Source organism: Phaeodactylum tricornutum, chromosome 1, assembly GCF_000150955.2.
Source record: "Phaeodactylum tricornutum CCAP 1055/1 chromosome 1, whole genome shotgun sequence".
In the NCBI taxonomy this organism is placed as follows: domain Eukaryota; phylum Bacillariophyta; class Bacillariophyceae; order Surirellales; family Neidiaceae; genus Phaeodactylum; species Phaeodactylum tricornutum.
In genome coordinates, this window is record NC_011669.1 from 1,074,920 (window position 1) to 1,087,492 (window position 12,573).

The 12,573-nt window shown below is 47.2% G+C and overlaps 3 protein-coding genes across 3 annotated transcripts; 2 read left to right on the forward strand and 1 right to left on the reverse strand.

Moving 5' to 3' along the window:
- Window positions 1-584: 584 nt before the first annotated feature.
- Window positions 585-2,332, reverse strand: PHATRDRAFT_31846 (predicted protein; the record flags this gene model as incomplete). Its single annotated transcript, XM_002177180.1, has 2 exons — window positions 585-1,734; window positions 1,824-2,332. 2 exons carry the CDS (start codon window positions 2,330-2,332, stop codon window positions 585-587), a joined length of 1,659 nt encoding a protein of 552 aa, XP_002177216.1.
- Window positions 2,333-3,181: 849 nt separating this feature from the next.
- On the forward strand, window positions 3,182-6,112 carry PHATRDRAFT_42776 (predicted protein; the record flags this gene model as incomplete). Its single annotated transcript, XM_002176682.1, has 1 exon — window positions 3,182-6,112. The coding sequence occupies one exon, from the start codon at window positions 3,182-3,184 to the stop codon at window positions 6,110-6,112; it is 2,931 nt and encodes a 976-aa protein (XP_002176718.1).
- A 4,629-nt stretch (window positions 6,113-10,741) lies between these two features.
- PHATRDRAFT_1358 (predicted protein) lies at window positions 10,742-12,187 on the forward strand (the record flags this gene model as incomplete). Its single annotated transcript, XM_002176683.1, has 2 exons — window positions 10,742-11,279; window positions 11,349-12,187. Coding segments are annotated over 2 exons (1,377 nt in total), but the record flags the coding sequence as incomplete, so codon positions are not given.
- Between the last annotated feature and the right edge of the window lie 386 nt (window positions 12,188-12,573).

Here is a 12,573-nt window from a genome sequence, read left to right on the forward strand (position 1 = left end):
CGTGCGGGGGGGCGGGGGCACGGTAGCGGTCAGTGACAGTGACTCCTGTTCTGCACGCGTACGCAAGAAGTACAGAGGACGTCGTAGCCACGATCGTACGACTGGGTCAGAGTCGTCCACGCTCACATCCCAACCACACCCTAACTAACCCCCCTTCAAGCAAACACAGTGACCCTAGCCCTACATATATGGCGCTAACTCCCGGGGCGACCTCCACTAGGTATCTTCCACACTTCTACTACACCATTGAACGCAAATATCGATTGCTTGACCTGCGCTGACATTGCAGTGCATCAACTAGCCCAGAATTACTAGCATATTCAGAAGAGTGACCGTGTGGAACCCAATCGTTTTATAAAGCTAAGAGTATAGTATTTGCCAGGGTTGGGATTGCTCTCGATTCGAGGGGGGGGGGGGGCTGACAGTTTCGACGTCTCTGAAAACATACCGTACGGAACCAGAGCATAGGGATAACACTGCGTCTCCAAGCAACGAATACACGGGTGCGACGAGTTCCGTATGATTGCATCACGAACGCCGAGCCCCACCAAGCCATAATACATCCTTTGGACTATGAGTGTTTCCTAATTTTGCTTCTTGTCCCGCTTCTTATTTGCGCTTGTAGAGCTCGACCCGGTTCCGGAGGCTGACTTGCTCGGTGGCTTGGAGGGTTGGTTCATAAGGCGATTGACCACGTACTGCACTAGAAGTAGCACGAGCAACAATGGGACAAAGATACAGACCCTGTCAAAATTTGCGTTGCCCTGCGGAACGCCAAACTGTTCCAGCATGGCGACGTGCAGTCGAACAACCAGGCTGGGCAGATTTCCCCCACCGGCTGCTACCAACGACAGTGCTGGAAGCACCAGACGGCGGGCGGTACTGACGGGAGTGGCATAAATGTACTTGCGTGCAAGGTAATAGGCATCACCGTGCTCGGTAGACGCCGGAAGGACTCCCGTCACGGCGTTGGTATCGATCCGATGATGATCGTCCGTAACGTGATGGACGACGGCCAGGCCTTGCTGGGGACGAATTTTCAGTGGTTTTTGAGCCGCTGCGTTGGTGGGTACGGACGGATAGACAATGGCGGCGTCGCCGCCATCATCGTTCAAAAAGACGGTGAGGACGGCTATTGGGGCGGTTCCGTCGGCTGCCAAAATATTGTCCACGTGGGGACGGACGTAGGCACCAGCTTCGTAACGATCCACGATCCAATCGGAGTAATGAGTAGACGGGAATCCGGTAACTTGTTCGATGCGTTCTTCCACGGCCTTGGCGGCCTGACTTTGCCACAATCCTTGCCACAATACGACGCGTGATACGTCTCCGACATAGTACGGACCGCCACTTTTGTCTCCGCGCAACGAAGATGCGGTAGTGTACTGGAGTGGACTGCGTGTACCACCAGCCGTACTCGCAATCGCCTCTAGTGGCTGCAAACGAGTGGACGCCCGCGTTTGGAGGGCTTTGCATTCCTCGCGAGTCAAAACATTGTGAATGAGATACACGGCGGGGGATTCGGCCTGGGCGTCTTCGAAGAAGGGTCGATCCCCGCCGGCGTACAAACGGACTCGATCGGGCATTCCGTGATTGACTACGCGTCGCCGCGAGGAAGCGTTGGGATCCACCGTGGCGGTGGTAAGTACGTTGGCGGCGTTCATGGAGATCATGACGGTGGGAATGTCAATAAGTGCGGCGAGTGCGGCGTGGTGGTGGCTGTTGTTTCGAAGGCTGTTTTCGTCGTCGTCGTCACTGTGTTCCGATCCGCCGCGAGTCGATATATATCATCGGGACGGTCTTCGTCAACGTTGACGACCAACAAGGCGGCCGCGCCACTGTTTTGGGCGAGCATGGCCATTTGGGGTCCCGACAAGTCTCCCGTATTCGTCATGACGACGACGTTGCCTTGGACTTCGTCGGCATTATCCAGGACGATTTTCCTCCAATTAGCGACCTGTTCGTTCGTCTCAACGTCGCTCGCTTGTTCTTCGAGGGCATCCAAAGCTTCTTGTACCGTATTGGATACGCCGTGTACGGGCGAGGCCAATACGGGTTGGGCTTCGACTTCAAGTAGAGCCGCCTGTGAGGTTTGGGGACCAAACCAGGCGACGGATGCGTCGAGTGCGGAAATAATGGCCGAGTGTCCCCATTCCAGCACCGCCGCTTCGTCGACGTGTCGTCGCGGAAAGACGGCGTAATCCAAACGCATCCAATCGTCCGTCGTCGACGCGGCGCCGAAGGGTAGTAAACCCAGTAGTAGTAGCACCGCAGTCCACGCAAGAGCATCTCGTAACTGCGGAAGCAGACGTTCCCTTCTCGTGGACGACATGGATGCTATTGTCGTTGTGTTGGGGAAAGGTTATAGGTTGGACTCGCGACGCGACAGAGTGAAAGGAATGGATTGACTGCTTGGTTTGTTCCCAGTATGACAAACAGCGGTAGCACCTCGGAGACTTTGTAATGAATGACGGTAGGGCAACTTTCTACCTAGAGTGATAGGTGCAGCGGACGAAAGGTGCGTCTGGATAGGGTGGGTTGAATGGGTGAGTGACAGTGATATGACGATCCAAGGGATACAAAGTCAGAGGACGGTTTGACGAGGAACGGATCCATCCAGCCGGGTCCTGGAGCAGGTACGACGTTGGAGGGTGCGGAACGGGGTGGAGAGACATACCTTCCACGCGGCACTTACCCTACCCCTGCCTGTATCGGATCGAGTGTTGGTTCCGACGAAACAGCCCGTCGTCGGACCACACCGAGAGGGGCAGGCGGGCGGGACTGACTGTGAGTCCACGCACGCACGACACTGGAACGTGTGTCACTGTCCATACCCGCCGATTCTCGGATACTAGTGTACGTGCATGTCCGTTGTTCGCTTCGCTGCGACATGCTCGTGCGCCTTTTCACCGCAGGCTCACGGCGGGGGTCAGTCATCCCGGGTAGAATCGTTCATCCGTACTTCGCTCTCTACCATAGTAGTAGAACATAGTTTCACACCCTAACGGTCACTACTACCTCTCTCGTACGGTGGTTGAAGCTGTGAATCATACACAGTGTGCTGGTAGAGTCGTGCCTTTCCGAGACCGTCTCGCCCCAGAAGTTAGGTTACATTCACAATCATTCAATCATTCGTAGGCATTATTGACTGTGAGTCATTCATTCATACACTGACTGCATCATGTTGCAACCTCCCGGAAGTCACAATGGTGCCGGATCCCGTAACGTTCGTCGCCAGAACCTAGGCCATTCGAAGAACACATCCACGTCGCCGGACGATCAAGTCCGCCTTCTCCAGCGATTGCCCCCGAACAAGCGCTGTTGCGATTGTCGCGCCAAGCTCCCGTCCTGCGTCAACTTGACCGTTGGTAGTTTCGTTTGCCCCGCCTGTGCCGGCATTCACCGCGAACTCAATCAACGCGTCAAGGGCGTGGGACATTCCAGCTTTACCGACAAGGAAGTCGAATTCTTGCAGAGCGTCGGTAACAACGATCTCATTAACGCTATCTATTTGGCGACCTACGACGACGCACAATCCTCAAGGGGAGGAAGAATCCAGGAACCGAAGGATAATACCGATCCGCAACATTTGAAGACTTGGATTCGCCGAAAATATGTGGATCGTGCCTGGTATCGTCCTTCTTCTTCCACGGCTGCGGCTCCGCATCCCACACAGCAGCCTCCACACGCGACTATTGTGGCGATTCCTCCGACGGCGCCTGGAACTGCAGGATCCACCGATTTTTGGAGCAACAACAACAACCACGCCTCTCCCGCACCGGCTTGGGACGCATTCGGGAGTAACAACACTACCGCCACGACGAATGCGGGATCATCGCAATCAGGATTTGGACCAGCGCAGTCTCCTCCTCCTCAGGCACCAAACGTGGTAACGAACTTTGCTAATTTCAACACGGCGCCACCACCCACCCAGCACGGACCTCCCAATCCTGGGCAGCAGCTGCAACAACAGCAACAGGCCGTCAACAGCTTTGCCAACTTTGAAGCTTCGGGATCGAATGGCAACGGAATCCAGCAACAGCCCAACTCGGGCTTTGCCAACTTCAACTCTCCAGCGGCTACTATTGTGGGACAACAGCAGTTTTCAACAAACGCTGGTGCCCAACAGCAGCCGCCTTTGAACACCTTTGCAAATTTGAACGCTTCAACATCTACTGTAGCTGCTTCCGGAAGCCAGCAGCCGCAATTCCGTTCGAACACTGGTGCTCCCCAGCAACAGCAACCGGTCCCTCAGATAAGCGCATTCGGAGCCACATCGGCTACCACAGCACCACAGCCCCAACCAGGATTTGCCAATTTTAATTCTGGTGCTTATGCAGACCCTCAGCAATACTTTTCGACGAACAGCGGATCTCAGCAACCTCAATCGTCGCCACAACCAAGCGGGATTGCTAATTTGAACACGGGTCAGGCACCAGCTAAAATGAATAACGGAACACAGCTGCCTCAACCAGGATTCGCCAATTTCAATGCAACATCGGCTGGTGTTGCCGCGAGCCAACAATATTTCCCTCAGAATAACAATAACAGCTCTCACCAAGCAAAGCTTCCGTCGGCACAGACGAGCGGATTTGCCACCATTCATTCGGGAGGTGTACATGGTACAAACAACGCTCCAAATCAGCCGCAACCTGCAGTTCCAAATTTCAATCCAAATGCGGCTGGAAGCGTTCCCGGAGGCCAACAGCAATTTTCGCCGAACGGGAACTCGCACCAAATACAGCAGCCGTCGCCACACTCGAGCGGATTCGCCAACTTTAATTCAGGAGGTCCACCTGCTGCCACGGATAACGCTGCACAGCAACCGCATTCTGGATTTCCGAATGTCGACGGAACATCAGTTGGTAAGGTTCACGGAGGCCAACAGCAAATTTCGTCGAACAGTAACTCCCACCGAATTCAGCAGCCGAGCGGAGTTGCCACCTTTAACTTGGGATCTGCGCCCGCTTCACCGAAGAACACAAGACAACAGCCTGGATTCAATCATTTCAACACTGCATCGGCCGCTCCTGGGGGGCAGCAGCAATTTTCGAACGGTAGCTCACCGCGAATGCAGATGCCTTCGCCACAGCCGAACGGATTTGCCAATTCAAGTACAGGAGGTGAAGTAAATAAGGCAATGCAGCGGGCGCAATTTGCTTCGCCTGGCTCACAAAGCGTACAGGACAGCTCCATTCCAGGCAATGATGGACTGCACCACAGGGGAGTCAATAGTTCGATCACTCAAGGAGGTATACCTTTCGTGCAAGGACGTAACACAGAGCAACCGATATCAAGTGTCCAGCAACCTATGCACTTCCAAGGCGGTAGCATCAGTCTTTCTGACGGTCTTAGAGAAAGTCACATCTCGTCCATTACACGAGGTATGGGGAACTTGGGTAATATTGCCTCCCAGGCAGGAAGCGTGCCGCATGCTATGAATCAAACGTCGATTCATCAACAGCCAATCAGTGAATTATCCGAACAGCAAAAGTCACAGCATAATATTCATCATATCCACTCTTCCCCTGGTCCAGATCGACAAACACCTACGGAAGCTGCGAAAAATACATCTACGGACGGTGACTCCGCCCCAAATGATGGTAAAACAGCATCCGTATACATGGAAAACCATCCATCCAAATTCACGGCTGGCCAAACTGTGTACTACAAGAGCTCCACTTACGTGGGAAAAGCGAAGATCATGAAGGTGCATTTGGACGATGATCTTGAACCATTCTATACTATTCTTGTAGACGGCAAAGAGAAGCAAACAGATAATGGGCATTTGTCGGAAAGGAGTCCTTTGGAGGAAAAGGTGCAGGAATTGATTGGTTCTTTGACTGAGGATCAGCTCTTGCAAGTTCATCAGTTTATTATAAGGTTCCCATTGACTGTGACCAGTTCAGAAACAGATTCTGTTGTTCCTCCTGCTGCTTCTGCCACCATAATTACTGGCAGTAGACAGCCACCGGTCTTAGCTTCGACTTCATCAATGTATCCTCCTGCTTCTTTGACTGCAAACGTCCCCATTCCTGGTTCGGGGCAACAACAAGCTGCAACAGGAGACGCGCCAATGTCTCCGAAAGGAAATCCATTTGATTTGTACTAATTAATAATAAATAACTTGGTTTCTTTTACAAGCAAGAAGGCATGTTTGGGTTCGTCAAAGGGTAAAATTGACCACAAAATATTTTCACGAGTAAAATAGAAATTGCGCATGCCAGCGAAACTTCGGAGTGCGATGGTGAAGCAGCTCATTTCTGTACCCAAGTAGAAAGTATTTCAAACCAGCCTTACAACACAGATACACATTTTTTAGATTGTTTTTATGCGTGGAAGAATTATGGTTTTTTGGGGTGAAAGTGAAATCCGTTATAAATGCAGTTATAGTACGCACAACATCCACAACGTTTGCATGAACACCATCGATCGTTCTCAGTCATCAAGAAGAAAAATTCGACACGTTTTTGAATTCTTACGACCTGACTGGGGCTGCAAGGAAAGATGGACGTCTTAAGTTGATGTAAAAAAATGCAGTCGATTGGGAGCTCACTTTATTCGGCAGAGTCCGAATTGACGCATTTTTCGGACGTCTTGAGTTAATGTAAAAATGCAGCCGAGAAAGCTCACTTTGTTCAGCAGAGTTCGAATTGACACATATTCGTGATGGGAGCACCGCAGACAGTCGAGAAATAAAAACAGAAAGTGTGAACGAAATCGAAAACAGAGCACAGTAGCAAATATGCATTTTACTGATGAATAAAAAGAGAGACCGAGAAAATGATCTCTACAACCAGACATATTGCAGTTGCAATAACAGTTTAGAAATAGAGGGAGATTAACAGCACGTATCGTCTACAGAGAAAATGGAACAACGGATAAATAAAAAGATCCTTACTACGTAACACAAACCAGACATCATTTTGAATATAAAAGAAGATTCAACAAAAATTTATGATAGTTAAGCTTACGCATGTTTGATTCTTGTGTGTTTTCGATTCCTAGGCGGTTCGTCATGACAAATACAATTACACGAAACTCTGTACTCATCTGGCAACAAATTTTCTCCCAGTTGCTTTTCTGATTGAAAATAGAGCAAGGGTTAATTTTTACTTTTCTACGGACACATCCGGTTCATTTTCACAACAGATTGAAGAGTTGTATCGTACTCTTCTAGTAAAAAATTTTTCCTTTTGAATCGAGTTAATCGTCCTGAAAAAGGAGTATTTTTCAATTTATTAAATACCTTTGCCGACTAAGGCAATTAAAGCGTCGAGTTTTAATCTTCAGGAACTATAATTACATTCAGTTCATTCATTATGGCATCTATTGAATCTATTGCGAATACGTTAACAAAGATTTCTGTATAACAAACTACAAATGTGGTCAACTCCACATTTATTGAGAAAAACAAATAAGTGCTATGTCGAATGCAGTTTTGGATTTTCATTTTTTTTGGTTTCAGGTCGCTTTTTATCAGGCTCGCCACGGCTATCGCCTTTTAGAACATATTTGCGATTATGCAGACTAGACTTGTTCAATAACACTGAATACGTGAACATTGGTAAAATCTCAAACGTTCAATAAAGAAACCGTCTGGCATCACATGAAACAACTGTAAATGTTTTTTTGTTTTTCGAGTTTTCTTGTCTGCAACTAATGGCTCTTTTAAAAAGGAAGGCTGTGTCGTTTACATATTTGATATCCGAATTGAATCGAAAAGTAGGATGAGAAAATAAGGGTAGAAATTTAATCTATCAAACTTTTTGGCACGACAGCAATTCCATTCGTGTGACAGAGCTGATAAGTGATTTAAAATCACAATATGAGCAACATCCAGATAAGTTACGTCCTTTTCAGGCATCACACAAGTCCTACAGTTTTTTATTCAACAATGAATCGATTTTACCATGTGATATAAAATTAACTTGGTTTTACCGTAAACGATTTCATCTTTCCGTGAAGAGTGGCAAACCTTCGAACGGATTGATAATTCTAATGCCTACTTCATTACTTGAAATTCTGTTGCCACTAAACCAATACGCTGATCGCTTACAGTGATTTTTCTTCATCAAAGTGCTTCTTTTCACTGATTGCGTAGGACCTAATCCTTAATTTGGTAGCTCGAATCAATATTTTCAAACACATGCAGCTTTTTTTATAAGCCTATTTGAATACCGCACACATGGAGCTTTTTCAATTTATACGCTTATTACGAATGCTTTTTATGAACACGCAGCTTTTCATCCTCTATAAGAATCGTTGGTATTAAAATTGATTGCTTTCTCCACCCTAAATGAATGAAACAGATTTACTTTTCCACGATTAGGTGCAAATTTATGGAATCGACAAAGCCTACTAAATTATTTGGTAGCTTTTCAAAACAGTTAGCCGCCGTTAGAGGATAATAAAAAGCTTGGTTGCTCGATTCAAATTCCCGTGATGAAATCAAGCTGCCTCATTGCAGGGAGGACTTCACATGTAAGGAACAATCATAACCCTTCGACGTAACTGACATCCATGATCCATCCCAAATTGAGGACGTCGAATTATTCCTAAGAAATCAAGCCTCCTTGTACTCTCTTTCTTGACAGCGCGGGAAGATTTGAAGATTAGCCAATTATATATTTATCACGGACGCAACCGACATCCATCCCAAATTGAGGACGTCGAATAATTCCTAAGAAATCATAACTCCCTGCTCCTAAGGCAGCATAACTCCTTGCACTCTTTCTTGTCAGCACGGGAAGATTTGACAATTGAACCGACATTTTCACGCTTTTGACGCCACTGACATCCCAAATTGAGGGAAGACGCGGAACAGACAATTTCTCAAAGAATCAAGCTCCGTGAATTAGCAGCAATCGAAACAGAATAGGCACAAAGTACGAAGGGAACAACAACAAATAAGCTGTGCGGGATTTATAAGTGATGAGGTTAGGTGGGAAGGATTAACAATGGTGCAGTTCCTTTGAGCCAGCAATGTAAACAAACTGTGGTTGAAGTGGGTGTGGAAGGAGTATCAATAGTGTATTTCCTCCTTTGAATCAGTAATGTAAACAAACTGTGTGGTTAAAGTAAGTTCTAGCTGTGCGCAGAAATTACATTGACTACGTATGTGCAGAAACTATAGAGTAATGTTGACAGTGAAGATATAGCCGCCGTACGCAGAAATTACAGAGTGATCGCGTCAGCCGGAAAGTGCAGAAACTTTTGCAGAGTAATCGCGTCAGCCGGAAAGTAAGAATAGTAAAAAGGTTCTGTTTGTCACGGGATAGATAAATTATCATGTTCTTTATGTTTAGTACGAGTTCATGTTGTTATTTGCTTACTGATAAGTTTGTAACGCCAGTGTAACTAGATAGATAGAATTGATGTCATTATGTTGACCAGTTTATATTGCCAGTGGAGTCCAGTCGTTAACACAAGCTGCTTTTCAAAAGAATTGCCACAAGCTGCCTTCAACAGACGTTCCAAGCTGTTGTGCTTTTCAATATGCAGCTATACTTTGTCTGTCCTGAGGGAAAGATGATTTCCAAAAAGTGAGTTGCTGTCTTTGGCAATCAATGCTTTCCGTCTGGCAAAAGCGGCCACGGCACGTTACGTATCTTCTCTAGACTAAAATGATTGATACTGCTATTTCACTTACAAAATGTCTTCGTTAACATAAAGAAGCTAGCTTTGAAGGTGAACAATTGTCAGATAGGGGTGGCTCTCTTGCGTCGATCAACTCGCTGTAATAAGTGATTTTACGTCATGAACAGCTATCCGCTGGGGACTTTGTTGTCTCAACTTAATTGTTACAGTGTAAGTCCCGGGATAGCTTACTAGGCGATTTGTATTGACTGTGTGGTGAATTTGACTTTTTGACAGAAAACTTTCTGTTAATGTCATGGACTATATTTTATTTTCATGTGAGGCAGTGACAGACGTTTTTACGTGATGAACTGCTGGACGCTGGGGTTTTCGCTATCTGAAGGCAACTTTTAGAGTGAGAGACTCAAGGGGGGGAGTCGAGTGCATTCCGAAATACCTGAGTATCTTCCCTGTCGAGCACAGCTTTCAGAAACGTCGTTACTGGCTTTGGGAACTTTAAACATAATCCCATTCCAGTCGTAAGAACGATCAAACACCATTTTCTCAAGCTACCTTCGAGGGGATCGAAGGCAGCGATTCTCTAGTGTGAAATCTTTCCAGCTATCTGGCGTTCCCACTATGTCATCTCATCGTGCCTCTGCTAGAGGAGGTCTTATGTCCGTGTTTCTTACAGGAATGGTCATCAATACAGGCGCTTTCGCTCCTCGTTCGATTCCCATGAACCGGCAATCGTTTTGTAATGTTTACCGAACAATTTTAAGAGCGACACATGATCAGGCCGGGAGAAAGAATCTGGATGGTTACGAATCTATGAATACTGACGATATGGTCGAACTATTGCCTCCTCTGCGAGGCGATAAGACTAACCTTTCCGGCAACGAGTCGTTACCTGAAGACTTCAGTAAGTTTAGTTGCAAGTTGCTGCCCTTAAAAGACTGCTTGCTACCGTGAGCCTTGTCAACTCATAAGTCGCACGCTTTCTCTTTCACCACCAGTGTGTCTACCAAGGCACTCTCACCGCGGCGTAAATCAGATACTTGAGAAGACGGAAAGTATTTTACGTGGGCTACACAAGAATTCGAAAGGAGTGGAGATGCGTGCTGCTATTGCTGCGAAAGAGGCGGGCCGTAGTCACGAGCGAATATTTGCCAACAATTATGTGGACCTCGGCAAAGTTGACACGGTAGGATTTGATTATGACTATACCCTTGTTACGTACACGGAAAATCTTTTGGAGCTTCTTTACGAAATGGCTCTGGAACGATTGGTTGATGATAGACAGTACCCAACTGAAATGCTGAATGTCGGATTGAAGTTTGATCCTTTTTTCTCAATCCGAGGGTTGGCTGTGGATAAAGAGACGGGATGGATATGCCACTTATCGTATACACACAAGGTCGCCGTGGCATGGGAAGGCCGAGAAAAGCTCCCGACATCTCGCATTTACAAAGAATACCGAGGCAAACGAGCTCTTACGCCTTCTGAGCGGCGAAAGCGTCTCAAACCATTGAATGATCTTTTCAGCATGGCAGAATGCTGTCTCATTGCAGACACAGTTCAATTTTTCAAGGAACGCCAAATTCCTTTCTGCCCACAAAATGTCGTTACCGATGTTTTGTCTGCCATTGGTGGAACCCATATTTCAGGCGACTTTCATCGTCTCGTTGCCCAAGATCCTGGTGAGTGAAGACATTGAATCCGGCTGATGTGAAACGATTGCTTTTCTCAAGTATCACATTTCTTAACAGAGCGGTACTTTGATCCCACGCCACATCTCAAACAAGTGCTTGATACGCTGAAAAATTCCGGTAAGCATCTCATTCTAGTTAGCAATTCGCCGTTTTGGTACGTGGACGCCGGGATGCGATACGTCCTCGGAAATAACTGGAGGGACGAATGGGATGCCATTATTACCAGCGCTGGTAAGCCAATGTTTTATACAGATGACTCCCGGCCGTTCCGAGAAATATGTCAAGAAACGCGCCGACTTATGTTTAAACGAGTAGAACGCTTTGAGAGAGGTAAAGTATACACTGAAGGATGTTTGAAAGAGCTGATGCGACTCATGGATTGGACCACGGTAGAAAATAAGATTGAAAGCAAAGATACATGGGGTATCTCTAGTGGGTCTCTAGATATGGCAACGGCGAACGTTCTTTACGTTGGTGACTCGCTTTTTGCTGATCTAGTTGACGCAAAACGAGAATTCAGCTGGACAACTGCAGCCGTGACTCCGGAAGTGGGGTACGAAATGGAGCTGCAAACGGAAACTGATTTTGCCTTGGCACGACGGACCATTGACTTGCTACTTCATGCGCTCCGCCTGCTGCAAGACGAACTCGGCACTTCATTGCGAACGGCTGAAGATGTAAAGGTGCTCGACTGCCTGGAGCGACTAGTATCTGTGTGGCGGGACCGCGAATCTGATGTTTTGGGCAATCCGTTTGGTAGTGTCTTCCGGGCGAGATATCAACCGTCATTGTTTGCTCATTCACTCAGGCGTTATTGTGACCTTTACATGACTTCCGTTAGTAGCCTACGACACTACAGCCCACAACATCGTTTTTACCCAGAGCAAAATCATCTGCTGCTTGCACACGAAATTGACGGAGCTGATCCCGAATGCTGGACAACTTCTCTTGACGAAATATTGGAACAATAAGATTGGACCGCGAGTATTTAGCGCTGATAAGGTTTTCATGTAACTTTTGCTAGTCGAATAGTAAGTCTTTCATCACAATTATTTACCGATAGAGTCTCTTTGAGTAAGGCCTCCACTGTCGTCCGTAGACCTTTCCTGCACTAGAGCAGTTCGAAGCCAAGCAGATTTTCGACAAGAGAGGAAGTATATAGCAAAGAATCGTTGGTCGGACGAAAGATGAAGCCATAATTTGTGGCGCCAGAATCTGGTATTCTATGTTGAGCTCTCGCGGACGTTGATGCGACGTCATAACCCTAGTAAAAATTAATAAT